The 15,023-nt window shown below is 60.5% G+C and overlaps 1 protein-coding gene across 1 annotated transcript; it reads left to right on the top strand.

The window, feature by feature from the left end:
• The first annotated feature begins 6 nt into the window (after nucleotides 1-6).
• On the top strand, nucleotides 7-13,571 carry LINGO3 (leucine rich repeat and Ig domain containing 3). The gene is made up of 2 exons (XM_007460373.1): nucleotides 7-55; nucleotides 11,747-13,571. The coding sequence occupies exon 2, from the start codon at nucleotides 11,793-11,795 to the stop codon at nucleotides 13,569-13,571; it is 1,779 nt and encodes a 592-aa protein (XP_007460435.1). The 5' UTR covers nucleotides 7-55; nucleotides 11,747-11,792.
• The last annotated feature ends 1,452 nt before the right edge of the window (nucleotides 13,572-15,023 follow it).

The following is a 15,023-nucleotide window of genomic DNA, read 5'->3' as shown; positions in this document are numbered from 1 at the left end:
CTCCGGGCGGCCCCCGCGCCGCAGCCCGCGCCCTGTCCGCGGCGGAGCCGCCCAGGTGAGTGGCCGCGCCGGACCCCGAGACCCCGCTGCGCCTGCCCTCCGCAGCCCGCCCCCCCCCCGCGAGCGCCCCCCCTCGCCCGGGGACCACTCTTACTGAGCGCCCCTCCCGGGCTCATTGCTCCTCGCCAGGCCCCCAGCGCTCCCCCTGGAAACTTTGGGGGGCCACTCCCCATGCTGGGGTCCCCCTGTTCCTCCCCTGGGGCGCCGAGGAGCAGGGAGGCAGATGGGCTTCTCTCTGGGGCAGTGGGTACTCCTGAGGGGATGCGCCCCCTTCCATGAGGGGAAGGAAGGGGGACTGGCTGGGTCTGGGGGTGGACGACGGTCGGGAGGATGGTAGCGTCAGCCCCAAGCCTTCCTGCCCTCCCCTCCAGCGGGGTCTGGTCCAGCCTAGGGGATGCCGAGCTGCCAGGAAGGAGAAGGAAGCGTTTAGGGTCCACACCAGGACCTGCTGCATCCCCGGGGCTGGGGACAGCTCAGCCGGGTGGGAGGGATTTGGGAGCACAGAGCCGAGCCCCCTGCACTGAGGGCCTGTGTCCAAGCAGCAGCAAGGATGGGGTCGGGGGAGCTTCTCTCCATCCCGTGAGGTTGGGCATGGGTGCCCCCCAGGGCCTCTGGGGCCAGGCCTGGGAGGCCACTGAGCCCCATTCAACAAGTTCGGGGGGTGGGGGACAGCACCTTATGCCTTGCTTGATCTGGGTGCAGGAAAGGACCCGGTCCTTATTTTTGAGACCGCCTTATGACTGGTTTTTTCAACATGCGCCCCAGGCACTGACAACACAGGCACTCTAGCCCCCCAGTTCTGAGGAATCAGAACTTCTGGGGTTTGTGCCCCAGAACCTGCATTTTTAACAAGTAGTGCCTGGTGAATCCATGTCTGTACAGAGATGGTTGCTGGTGGGGGCATGGGGAGGGGGTGTCTGCTGCAGTATGGCAGACCATCTGGGGCTCGATGGGGGAATTTTCAGAAGGACAGCAGGGCTCTGAAACCTGGAGCAGCCCAGGAGGGCTCCCTGGAGGAGGTGTGGAGGCTGGGAAGGCTAGGCGTGTGAGTGCCCAGAGGTGGAGGACACAGGGTCTCTGTGGATGAGACTGGTGGAAACCAGGTGCAGGCAAGCGGGGAGAGGTCTGGGGCCTTCGGACTGAGGGCATACTGCCTTACTCCATTCCCCACTGAGCTGGAGTGGCAGCCATCTGAGACAGGATCTGAGCTGGAAGACCCCGTGGGCCCACCCCATAGGCTTCCCCCGCAGATGCAGCTCCTCCGCTCTACCTGGATGGCGTGGGGAGATGGGAAGGGGACGCCCAACCATGGGACGAGGGCTCAGTAGGGCTAAAGCCAGCTGTCCTCGGCCTGCTTCTCTGTTTCCTGTCCCAGCTGGTGACTTCCAGCAAAGGACAGCCCCTCTCTGAGCTCCAGTTTTGAGATGGACATCAACACGGGATGTAATAAATGGAGGTGCATTGCACCCCCGGCATGGGGCTGCCATGAGATAGATGCTCTGTGACCATGGGGTAGCCATGATCATCCTCACTGGTACCCCAGCAGCTCTGCCTTGCACCTGCTCAGCCTCAGTGTGCTCATCTGTAGAATGGAGGTGGCTGCTCCTAGCCACCCCCACATGATGCCGGGGATCCGAAGGTGCCTTGCTGAGTGGGAATTACAAAGCAGATCTTAGGCATCAACTTTATTTCTCTTCCCACAATGCTGTCATTCTTGGGCTCCCCTGAGTCACCACCTAGTCACCAGGTAGGGAGCCTCTTGGAGAACTCTCCAAGCAAAGCTTGTCCTGGGTGGGCCCGGGTGAGCCGCCCACCACCTCATGTCAATCCTGGGCCTCTTAAGAGGGCCGTCCATCCACCCTCCAGTAGGGCTCTGGGATTCAGTGGAAGGGAGCTGGCATCAGACCCGGGTTCAAATGTTGACTCTCAATCTGAGTGCTGCCAGGCGAGCTGGGGACCACTCTCACCCTCAGTCTCCTTTTCACCAAGTGGGTTCCGTTATTCTCCCCCCTCGGGGCTCGGCTGGGCTAGTGGCTGAGCGGCCGTGCTATACAGTGGGCATTCAAAACGTGGTTCCAGACCTAGAGGCCTCACCTGCAGAGGGCAGTCCACAGCCCCCCTGCACAGGCTGGCAAGGAAAGTGGGTCGGGAGGCCCCCAGCCCCCCGAAGGTTTAACAGGGACTAAAGGCAGCTGGAGGCTAATTAGGGCTTAATGAATTGTCATGGATCAAAGTCCCGGGAGGGCCCGGATCTAGGCCAAAGGATGCACCAATCCTGAGGGGTCGGCAGTGCGTCCCCAAAAGCAGGCCTCAGAGGGCCAGGCGCTGCTTGTGGCTGGGCCCCACCTCCCAAGTCGGTCTAGCCGCTGGAATAGGGAACGCTTTGAGGACCTGCCAGCCGCACTGCCCTTGCTCCCTCTGGCCCCAGTTGTGGCCCCGGGGACAGAGGGGCTGACTGCAACCATCTATTCCCCCCGCCCCCCCGCCTTCCTGGTGGGTTCAGCTGCTGCCTGCAGGAGGGGCCTGGCTCAGCCTTGCTCAAGGGCGTGTTCAGCATCCCCCAGCCTGAGAGGGGTCCGGAGGATGAGTCCCATGTGGCCTGTCGGGGGCAAAAGCTGCCTCAAGATTGAAGGGATGGGAGGGGGAGGGACCCTGGCCAGGAGGGAAGGAGGGAGCTAGCTACCTGGCCAGGACCCCTGGGGCTGGGCTGCTTCTGCTCCAGGGGAGGGGCCCCGGCAACCCCAGCCCCCTCGACTTAAGAACTTCCTGGTAAATTTGGGTAAAGGACAGCTTGGGGTGAAGGGGAGGAGGGGTCTCCATTTCCCAGGTCCTGCCTGGACCGACAGATTTCGGGCTCCTCCCCCAGGGTAGGTCGCTGCACTGCAGCTGAGGCTGATGGGAGACCCTGCGGGGAGCTCGGCCCCCTCCACCTTCCAGCCCGCAGAGCAAGCGCACAGCTCTGGGGAGGCCTCCACCCACCTCCTCTTCAAATCTGCACAGACCCTGCGTGAGTCTCCTGAGGTTGCTGCCACAAATCACCACAGACCTAGGGCTGAAACCACACACATTTGATTCTCTGACAGTCCTGGGGGTCAGGAGTCCGGCTCGGGTCTCACGGGGCTAAATCCAGGTGCGGGCAGGGCTGGTCCTTCCGGAGGCTCCAGGGCAGCATCGGTTCCCGCCTTTTCCAGCTTCTAGAGGTGCCGCATCCCTGGCTCGCGGCCCCCTCCTGCATCCTCACAGCCAGCAGCGCAGCACCTCCCGTCTCTCTCTGCCTCTGACCCTCCCGCCTCCCTCTTATAAGGACCCTGAGATGACAGTGGGCTCCCCGGGGAATCCAGGGTCCTCCAGGTCTCGGGGTGAACTGTTCGGCATCCTTAATTTCATCCCCCTTTGCCACATAAAGTAACACTAGCAGGTTCCAGGGATCAGGTCGTGCGTTGGCATCTTTGGATGGGGCGTTGTTCTGCCGACCACAGACCGCCACCTGCCCCGTTCATTCTCTCCGTAGCCCTGTCCACACGTGGCCTCTGTTTTACTCCTCCTGTTTATCAGCCGTGGATGAGTGGCAGGGATTCAGTCCGTATTGCTGTTTCCCTCAAAGAGCAGCGCCCAGCACACAGAAGGTGCCCATTCAGTGCTTGTTGAACGAATGAATAAATGAATGAACAGATGAGGTGAGGACTTGGCCGAGAGCAGAACAAGGCCTAGGACTCGGGGCGCCCGACCCCAGCCGGCACCCATTGGAGACTTTTCTGAAGGCGCCCAGGTCATAAAGTATCTTCTCTCTGACTTCTCACCTGCCACTCCGTCAGCCCCGGGAGGCGGCTGTTAGTCACATGAGTCCCTTTTGCAGAAGAAGAAGCTGAGGCTCAGGGCCTTAAAAGTCTCTTCCAGGGCGGTTGGGGGCGGGCTCCGACGGGGACCCCGAAGAGCTCGTCCTGGCGCGGGATTTCGCTGATTCTCTGCTTCATTCGTTGGAGTTTTTTTTTTTTTTGCGGTACGCGGGCCTCTCACTGTTGTGGCCTCTCCCGATGCGGAGCACAGGCTCCGGACGCGCAGGCTCAGCGGCCATGGCTCACGGGCCCAGCCGCTCCGCGGCACGTGGGATCTTCCCGGACCGGGGCACGAACCCGTGTCCCCTGCATCGGCAGGCGGACTCTCAACCACTGCACCACCAGGGAAGCCCCTCGTTGGATATTCTTGGGCCCTCTGAGCACCCAGCTCTGTGCATGTTGGTGATGGGGGGTAGAAAGAGGACTAACGTGGTCCCCGCCCTTGGGACAGTGCTGTCCAGGCAGGAGACGCAAGTTTCCAGCCTCAGATGATGTGGGGTGACAGGGCCAGAACACACACAGCCAGACGCATCTTCAGACTCCAGCTTGGATACGTCCTGCTCCTGCCCCAAATCCCCCCATGACTCCCCCGCACTCGCAGAATCAAGTCCCAACACCTCACTGTGGGTTCAGAGCCCTGCGTGGTTCCACCCTTGCCAACCCCGACCCCCCAGATCCAAACTCAGACGCACCCTGAGCCTCCAGCCACAACCCCCCTTTCTGTCCTCCGAGCACCAGCCTATTCCCACCCCAGGGCCTTTGCCCCCGTGGATCCCTCCACCCAGAACACCATTTCCCAGCCTTCCACCTGCTCACTCCTGCCCGCCATTCATGACTCAGCTCAGACAGGCCTTCCCGGCCATGCTGGACAAAGCATCAGACCAGATAACAGACCCCACTTTTCCCAAACGATCTGCTTCATGGATGTGCTTGCACGTCTTGCCTGTTTGCCCACCCGACACGATGCTCAGTGAGGGAAGCCAGACACAGAAGACCACACAGTGTGTGATTCCATGGATGGGAAACGTCCAGAACAGGCAGATCCACAGACACAGAGAGTGGGTTGTCAGGGGCTGGGGCAGGGGGTAGGGGGTGAGTGGTCATGGGGACGGGGCTTCTTCTGTGGGTGATGGAATGTTCTGGAATTAGAGGTGATGGCTGCACATATATGTGAAAGTACCAAAAAAAACAAAACACTGGACACTTGAAATGGGAAAAAAATGCCCCGAGGAAGGGCCCGGTGCTACTGAGCCCCCAGCGCCCACACTTGGCCCACTGGGGGTTCAGAGAGAGAGAGGGAGTCCTGGAGTGTGGCCAGGGCAGCCCTGCCCCAGTGGGAATTGCCCCTCGCCGGGGAGAAGAGATGGGAAGGTTCTCGGCCACCAGCCCCGAGGCTCTGGCTCCCCTGTGTGGAAAATGAGGGGGGGTGGCCCTGGGTGTTCAGGGGGGCTGGTCTGCAGCACGCTCAGCATGAATAGCGCTCAGTCCACGTGGCGAGCAGTTTTTCCCACATCAACAGTCACATGGGGACTCAGCCCCAACACGGCTGCACCCGCAGCCCAGGATGGGCCAGGCTGGCCCCCAGGGCCTCCTCCACCCTTGGCCACAAGCCCCGTGCTCGCTGACCATGGCATGGGGGGAGGGAGCCTCGCTCTGCCAAGGGCAGCCCCGGGGCCTCACAGTTCTGCCCGGCTGACACAGGGCAGGCTCCTGGGTCTGCAGAGCTGGCAGAAGTCAGGGTCCCACGAGGATGGGCTCCCACCGCCCCAACCCTAGGAGAACCGTGGGAAGACAGGGTGTGGAGTCCTGGATTCAAGTCTTACATCTGCTTCTCACCTGCTGTGTGGCCCTGGGCAAGTCACTTCCCCTCTCTGGGCCTCTGCTTCCCCATCTATAACACAGGCTGATAATCAGCCTGTCTCCTCCTGGGGCAGCCACTGGATGCCTGCTCTGTGCCCAGCGTCCTCTACGACCGACAGCGGGTCTCACCCAGGCGATCCCGCCCCCCAGGGGACGTGGGCGATGTCTGGGAACGTCTATGGTTGTCACGACTGGGGGGCTCCTGGCGTCGATGGGGTGGGGGTCAGGGATGCTGCTCCACACCCCCCAGTGCCCAGGATGGCCTCCCACAGAGAATGATCCAGCCCCAGAAGTCAGCGATGCTGAGGGACCTCACACAACCCCAGTGCATTCAGAAGGTGGGGACGCTGAGTCCTGAAAAAAGCAGGGTGTCTGTTGAACGGTGCGGGGTGAGCTGGAGCCCATGCTGACAGGAAGAGGGTTTGGAGTGGGTTGGTGGTGGCCTGGCGGTGGCAGAGATGCAGAGCACGGTGGATCTGGGACATATTTGGAGGTGGAGCTGACAGCACCTGGTGATGGATTGGCCGGGGGTGTGAATGAGGAGCTGCCAGGGGACGGGTGACGTCGGGACACTGCGGGGCCTCCGGGTGATGTCAGGGATGTGGCTGGTCCCCAGGGCTGGAGCTCAGGAGAGACACAGGGTCAGGAGTCATCAGTGAACAGATGGTATTTAGTGCTGGGCGGACAGGGTGGCAGGTCCCTGGGGGTAAAAGGAGTGTCTGGAGGGCAGGTGGTGACCTTGACCGCCCTGTGGGTGTCACCTCCCCCAAGGCCCCTGCCTCAAGGAGGAGGGAAGGGGCAGAGAAGATGTAGAATCAACATGGACCTGTCCACATGGCCTCATTTTACCACCCAGCATGGCCCCACTGAGTGGCCTTTGCTAGACCTGTCCCTCCCACCCCCCGCCTGCCCTTCCCACCACCATTCACAGCCGGCTGGCCTTCTCACCACCTTTCAGGAAATGGACCCGAGGCCCTAAAAACTTAGCAGCAAAAGCAGGACTGGAATCCAGACCCCCACCCTAATCAGGACCTGGGATCCTGGCCTTCTAACCCCACCTCAAGGTCCAGGCCTCCACGCGAGGAAACAGGCCCAGAGAGGGTGACTCACTTGCTGAGGGCACCCAGCCCTCCACCGAAACCACCCTCCCGCGAGCTCTCCGCTTCCCAGTCCAGCCAACGTCGAGGTAAGTGAATGAACAGGGTTGCTAGAGACAGAGTCAAGTCCCCGCTGCTCCCTCGCCCAGACCAGACCTTCCCACAGTGGAGGGGGAGGCATCACAAGCTCCAGCCCAGCTGTGAGTCCACCCACCCCACACAGAGATGACAGGCCCATGCTCGGGGGAGAGGTTATAGCTCACAAACTGGGTCACAGCTGGAGCAGCCCCCGCTGGGCACCAAGAACCAGCTATCCTCTCATCCCAGGAGCAGTTACAGCGCGAATGCTCCGAGGGCGCCCCGGGACTTGCTCCCTTTGACAGGCGAGGTTCAGAGAGGGCGCACTTTTCATCAGAGGTCACACAGTGCGTCAGAACCGAGGTCTCTGCTGGCCTTTCTGTGACTGTGTCACAGTGGCTGTGCCCTGGCCGTGCTGGCCTCTCGTCACTGAAGTACTTCCTTCCTGATACTGTTCTGTGACAACTATTTTTTTTTTAATTCTTTCTAACTTAAAAAAAAAATTTAAGTTTGTAAAAAGTCCACCTTCCTCTCTCTGCAGTGCCCGACCCCGGACTCCGTGGCTGAATGGCCCAGTACTGCTGCCTGCCCCCCCACCCGACCCCGCTCGGCTCCCTTTCTCCCTTCCCAAGTCTTTGTATGAATGTCCCTTTCTTGGCAAATTAGATCATTGCAATCCCCTCAGCACCCCCTTCGCCCTTTTCCTGGATTTATTTCTCTCCACTTACGGCCACCTAAGGTGGGAGAGAGTGTATTTACTTACCTCTTTTATTATCCGTGGGCTCCAAGAAAGCTGACCCCTTTGTCTCACGCACTGTGTGTCCTCAGCACGTGGAAAATGCCTGGCACAGTAGATGTTTGTTGACTGACTGATGGACAGAATCAACGAATGAGAGGAGACCAGTGTTACAGGATCTCCGCAGGTGACGATGAAAACAGGTCCAGCAAAAACAGAGCCGTATTTTGAATTCTAGCTGAATGAACTGCCAGGACCCTCTCCTGCCTCTGTTAAAAAAAAAGAAAAGAAAAAAGATTAGCGAGTGTTACAGGGTGTAGCACCACCCCACCTCACTCCGAGACTATCCCCTGCCACCTCTGACGTGCGGTGTGAACCTGAGCGGGTGACTTATGTTGCTTTGAGCCTCAGTGTTCCCATCTGTAAAGTGGGTGTGACCCACCCCTGTGGGGTTGTTGTGGGAATTAAATGGGCGGATCCAGGTGGAGCCTTAGCCCAGGGCTGGCCCAGAGCGGGGGCTAGAGCAGATTTTTCTTTTTTTTTTTTTTTTTTTTTTTGTGGTACGTCGGCCTCTCGCTGTTGTGGCCTCTCCTGTTGTGGAGCAACAGGCTCCGGACGCACAGGCTCAGCGGCCATGGCTCACGGGCACAGCCGCTCCGCGGCACGTGGGATCTTCCCGGACCGGGGCATGAACCCGTGTCCCCTGCATCGGCAGGCGGACTCTCAACCACTGCGCCACCAGGGAAGCCCCCAGAGTTTGCCATTTTGATGAAGATGATGATAATGATGAAGATGATGTTTCCAGTCCAGGAAGAAAGACCAGCTTTGAACAGGGTTTAAGGTGCATTTCAGAGAGCCTGGGGGGAGGGGAGGGGAGGGGTAGTTTAGTGCAGAGAGTCACCAGGGAAGTGACACTGGGGGCGAGACCCAAATAAAGGCAGGGAGAGAGCCATGAAGGGACAGTGGTCTGGGTCTTGCACAGCCCGTGCAAAGGCCCTGGGGCAGGACCATAGCAGGCATGTTGGAGAAACAGCGAGGAGGCCTGTGGGGCTGGAGCAGAGTGAGCGAGGGGGAGACAGGGAGGAGGGGAGGGCAAGGAGGGGCCAGGCACGTGAAATTCTCTCCTGCAGAAGGAACAACGCAGGCAGCTCTGCCCCCACAAGGAGTCTGTTTGGGGGGCTGAACAATACCAGCCATTTCCTTCTTGGGGCAGAGCCAGGGAGGGCCTTGCTCCTCCAAAGCAGACTGCTGAGGAGCTGTGCCCCATCCCCGGCTGGGGGACAGTTATCCCTTGACCACAGGGAGCGGCCTGGGCTGGGATGGTGACCTGGGAGTGACCTCAGAGCCCCTTTAACGTAGAAAAGAGACGGCTGAACAGGGAACCATCAATTCTGACTGTCACGTCCCCTCCTGGGACACAGCCTCTCCACATGCTGTCCAGGGCAACTACACGGGAGAGAATGACCTAGAAAAAGAGCCGGGGTGGGGGGGGGAAGGAGTTTGCCTCAGGGAAGGATTATGTTCCCTGCAATGCCCAGGTCGGGATTAAGGACAGTTGCAGTGGGAAGGCACAACCAGATGCCTCTCACTCCCTTCCTCTGCCTCCCTGCTAGTTTCCCCAGCCGGGGACAGGGAGCTAAGACCTGTGACCTCCTGGAGGCCAGGGGCGCCTCGGTTTCCTCATGATGTGACCACACTCTCCACTACGGCAACTCCCTTCCCGCCACTCTCAGTGCTGTCCTGAATGGTGTGTGAATTCCCAGGCGTTTCAGGGGCACCTGCACTTGTGTTTATGTGCCCACCCAAATCAAGAACTGAGTTTGGTGTTTGATTTTATTTTGCCATGAATAGGATTGTGCTGTCTGTGATTGTTTGGCAAACTTGATTCCCCCTGGCCTCCTGTGGAACTACACCTCAGCCAGATTTCCTTGTGGGTACATTTGAATCTCCCAGCATTCCACAATAACCATAGATTGTGGCTTATTTGATCCCCTATTGATGGGTGCTTAGGTTAGTTCCATTTTTCCTCCATATAACTAGATCTCAGCTCTCTTTTTCTACTGAGTACATACAGATCTCCTTGATTCCACAGCAGGCACAGACCACAGTTTATTTAACTAATCCCGTATTGATGGACACTTAGGTTAGTTTTGGGATTTTTATTCACCGCCCCCCCCCCATATAACTACATCTCCACAGTCTTTCTTCATTGGTACATACAAGTCTCCCTGTGTTCCACAGCAGGCACGGACCACAATTTATTTACCTGATCCCCTATTGATGGATATCTAGGTTAGTCCCAGTTTTTGCTGTTCCAAATGACTCTGCAGCAAACCTCCTTGTTCACTCTGCTCCCATGTGTGAGTTTTTCTTACGGATCCATGGATATTCCATTAGGTCTTGTAGCTGCCATAATGAAATACCACAAACATGGTGGCTTAAAACAGCAGAAAGTTATTCTCTCTGTTCTGGAGGCCAGACATTCAAAATCAAGGTGTCAGCAGGGCTGTGCTTCCTCCAGCTGTTCTAGGCGTGGATCCTTCCCTGCTTTTTCCAGGTTCTGATGGTTACTGGCAATCTTTGGTGTCCCTTGGCTTATAGATGCATCACTGCAGTCTCTGCCTTTGTTGTCACGTGGCCATCTTCCCTGAGTGTCTGCATCAAAATTTCCCCTTTTATAAGGACACCAGTCATTGGATCAGGGCCCACCCTGCTCTAGTATGACCTCATCTTAAATTGATGACACCTGCAAAATACAAACTCTCCCCCCAGTGACGTATGGTTCACCTCTGGCATTAAGTTACTCAGGGCTCTGTGTGTGTTAATGCTCACCTAAAATTCCCAAAAGGGCCCAGGAAGGCCGGAGCTGGCCTCACCGCTGTTTAGCAGATGAGAATCTACAGCCTGGGTCCTTGCTGAGCCGGGCCTGTGGGAACAGTGAGGAAACAGGCAGCAAGCATGTGTCAGGGGGAGTCAGGGGATGCCTGGGGGCTTCAGGTGCCTGGCCAACGGAGCAGCACCCTCAGGCTGCCATCTGCCTATGCCCTCCCCACCCCCACCCACCTTGGCTCCGGGATCCGTGCTGCAGCCCAGCAGAGTGCGGGGACACGGGGTGGAGGGCCAGCTGGCTGCCAGGAGAGATGGAACAGCTCAGAAGGCGCAGTTGCAAAGGCCCAGGCGTGTTGGCATCTGTCCCTCCGGGCCTCCCCAGCCACATCATCCAGCCTCCGTGAACCCTCCAGTGCAACTCCCACTCCCCACCCCCATTCATTGTACTCCTAGCCTCACCAGCCACTCCTTCAGCCTCAGGACCTTTGCACTGGCTCTTCCCCCAGCCTGGAACCCTCTTTCTGCAACACCCACGGGCCCTTTCCTGGTCATTCTTTGGGTCTGTATTAGCTTCCTGTTGCCAAACACAAAGTACCACAGACTGAGTGGCTGAAAACAACAGAAATCTATGCTCTCCCAGTTCTGGAGGCCAGAAGTCTGAAATCCAGGGGTCTCAGGCCATGCTCCCTCTGAAGTCTCCAAGGGAGGGTCCTTCCTGCCCCTCCCAACTTCTGGGGGCCCCCGCCATCCTTGGCTTGTAGACGCATCCCTCCAACCTCTGCCTCTATCTTCACGCGGCCTTTTCCCCTCTGTGTGCATCTATGTGTGAGTCCAAACTTCCCTCTTATTACAAGGACATCAGTCATTGGATTCAGGGCCACCCTAATCCAATATAAACTCGTCTCAACTCACCACATCTGCAAAGACCCTATTTCCAAACGAGGCCCCCTTCCCACGTACCAGGGTTAGGACTTGAACGTTTCTTTTGGGGGGACACAGTTCAACCCAGCCCAGGGTCTCAGCTCAAATGTCACCTGTCCTGGTCTGAAGTCACCCCCTCCATGGACCCTGAAAACCCTGATCATCCGTCCACACTGCTTCCCTACCCAGCCCTTGGGTAGACACCCCAGAGGGGGATCCCAGGTCCCACGGTGGATAATCGCTTCCTGAGCTAGCTACTAGGATGGGATGGGACGGGACGGGGTGGCGGGATGGCGGGATGCGGGTGCTAACGCTGCCCCCGCCCTCAGGTGCCCACGAGGATGGTGGCGCGGCCCTAGGCCCAGGCTCCGCACCATGACCTGCTGGCTGTGTGTCCTGAGCCTGCAGTTCCTGCTCCTGCCCGCGGCCCCGCCCCCCGCTGGGGGCTGCCCGGCCCGCTGCGAGTGTACAGTGCAGATGCGCGCGGTAGCCTGTCCCCGGCGCCGGCTGACCGCGGTGCCCGATGGCATCCCGGCCGAGACGCGCCTGCTAGAGCTCAGCCGCAACCGCATCCGCTGCCTGAACCCGGGCGACCTGGCCGCCCTGCCGCTGCTGGAGGAGCTGGACCTGAGCGAGAACGTGATCGCGCACGTGGAGCCCGGCGCCTTCGCCAACCTGCCGCGCTTGCGAGAGCTGCGCCTCCGCGGCAACCTGCTGAAGCTCATCCCGCCCGGCGTCTTCACGCACCTGGACAACCTCACGCTGCTGGACCTGAGCGAGAACAAGCTGGTCATCCTCCTGGACTACACCTTCCAGGACCTGCGCAGCCTCCGCCGGCTGGAGATGGGCGACAACGACCTGGTGTTCATCTCGCGCCGGGCCTTCGCGGGGCTGCTGGCGCTTGAGGAGCTGACCCTGGAGCGCTGCAACCTGACGGCGCTGTCGGGCGAGTCGCTGGGCCACCTGCGGGGCCTGGGCGCCCTGCGGCTGCGGCACCTGGCCATCGCCGCCCTGGAGGACCAGAACTTCCAGCGGCTCCCGGGCCTGCTGCACCTGGAGATCGACAACTGGCCGCTGCTGGAGGAGGTGGCCGCCGGCAGCCTGAGGGGGCTCAACCTGACCTCGCTGTCCGTCACGCACACCAACATCACCGCCGTGCCGGCCGCCGCCCTGCGCCACCAGGCCCACCTCACCTGCCTCAATCTCTCGCACAACCCCATCAGCACGGTGCCGCGAGGGTCCTTCCGCGACCTGGTGCGCCTGCGTGAGCTGCACCTGGCCGGGGCCCTGCTGGCCGTGGTGGAGCCGCAGGCCTTCCTGGGGTTGCGGCAGATCCGCCTGCTCAACCTCTCTAACAACCTGCTGTCCACGCTGGAGGAGACCGCCTTCCACTCGGTCAACACGCTGGAGACGCTGCGCGTGGACGGGAACCCGCTGGCCTGCGACTGTCGCCTGCTCTGGATCGTGCAGCGCCGCAAGACCCTCAACTTCGACGGCCGCCTGCCGGCCTGCGCCACCCCAGCCGAGGTCCGCGGCGACGCGCTGCGCAACCTGCCGGACTCGGCGCTCTTCGAGTACTTCGTGTGCCGCAAGCCCAAGATCCGCGAGCGGCGGCTGCAGCGTGTCACGGCGGCCGCGGGCGACGACGTGCGCTTCCAGTGCCGCGCCGAGGGCGAGCCGGCGCCCACCGTGGCCTGGGTGACGCCGCGCCACCGCGCGGTGACCGCCGCCAGCGCCGGCCGGGCGCGCGTGCTGCCGGGCGGCACGCTTCAGATCCGGGACGCGCGGCCAGGGGACAGCGGCACCTACACGTGCGTGGCCAGCAACGCGGGCGGCAACGACACCTACTTCGCCACGCTGAGCGTGCAGCCCGAGCCCGCCGCCAACCGGACCCCGGGCGAGGGCCGCAACGACACGCAGGCGGCCGCGCGCTTTCCTCTGGACCTCACCACCATCCTGGTGTCTACCGCCATGGGCTGCATCACCTTCCTGGGCGTCGTCCTCTTCTGCTTCCTGCTGCTCTTCGTGTGGAGCCGCGGCCGCGGGCAGCACAAGAACAACTTCTCGGTGGAGTACTCTTTCCGCAAGGTGGACGGGCCCGCCGCGGCTGCCGGCCAGGGAGGCGCCCGCAAGTTCAACATGAAGATGATCTGACAGGCCCCGCCCACCTCCCGCGGCCCCCGCCGCTGCGCCAGCGCCTGCGCCGGAGGCCGCGTCTCCGTCTCCGCCCGGATCCGGATCCACGCCAGCCCGCGGCTGGCCCGTCTGACTACCACCTATGCATTTCCCGTAGGGGGCGGCCGCAAGCCGGCTCCTGGCAGAACTTCCCGTTTTTTTGTAGAGACCCAACCACAGGCCTGTTTTTTCATCAGGATGCACCTTTGCAGAGTTTCTCAAGCGTTTTCTTAGGGTTTCACGCTGTCGTCCTGCCCCTCGTGTGGTCGCTGAGCTGGGCAGGGGGCGGGAGGTGCTCAGAGGCCCAGGGTCCTGGGCGTAAACAGCTCACACCTGGTGGAGATGGTCTACACCTGGAACCCCACGGAGGTCACCAGGGGCATGTGAAAGCCCTCACTGTTCATACCTGCACACACACACACACACACACACACACACACGCCGCCCCCGTCCCTACACCAGAGCACACACTCACACCCGGAACATACAACCAGACTCACGGCTCCAGAGTGGAACACACACACCTCACACCCAGCTGACACTGAGCAGGTGCCCCAAGCTCCAGAGCTCACCAAGGGCACGCAGGGCTCTTGGGAGAGACCAGCGCACACCTGGGCCAGGCAGCTCACACTTGGGACACATTTCAGCTCACACCCAGACATTCAGCTCACACCCAACTCCCGCTCAGCTGGCCATCTTGGGGCAGATCTCGGAGGCTGCGCTACGGTCTCGCTGAGGAGGTCAGGCTCACCCTGAGGCGGTCCAGCACGCAGGATGGTCCCTGACCCGCTGGCCCAGATGCCCCTGCACCCAGACTCCCGCCCGCCAGGACCTGTTGGCCAAGCAGGGTGGGCTTCCCACTAGGAGAAGCCATTCCCCTGGTTCCTCCCACCATCCCTCACAGCTGCCACCTGCTTCCTTGCCCTCACCACCCAGGAGGGACAGCCGTCCTGGCCCCTGGCCCAGGAGCATGGCTTCCAGGTGTCCCTCTCTGGCAGACCAGTTGGAATGACCTTCAGTCCCGAGTCTGCAGCACGCCTGCCCAGCCCCGTGGCCCATTGCTCACCTCGGGAAGGAGACCAGAGCGTGGACGCTTCTTAGGGTCCCTGTTATGGGCATGGAAGGGGCAGCGACGGGGAGAAAGGCCAGAACAAAGGTTCAAGCTACAGGGAGGCCTGGACCTGGGTCGTTGGGAGGAGGTGACAGAGGCACCTTGGTCTCTGCAATGTTGGGGCAGATCTTGGGCCAAAGAGTAGAGAGGGTCACAGGAAGACTAGCTCAGGTGAAAGAAGAGCTTCCCCAAGGTCACTGCCCTGTTGCTCTACAGATAGTGAGTTCCCAGTCACTGGGGGTATGCAAGCAGGAGCTGAGGTTTTGCAAAAGTATTCAGATACCAGACAGGGAACATACATGACCCTGCCTCACCCAGCC

This window comes from Lipotes vexillifer, unplaced genomic scaffold, assembly GCF_000442215.2.
Source record: "Lipotes vexillifer unplaced genomic scaffold, Lipotes_vexillifer_v1.1 scaffold225, whole genome shotgun sequence".
Taxonomy (NCBI): Eukaryota; Metazoa; Chordata; class Mammalia; order Artiodactyla; family Lipotidae; genus Lipotes; species Lipotes vexillifer.
Note: the sequence above shows the minus strand (reverse complement) of the source record. Positions and strands in the feature narration are given on the sequence as shown.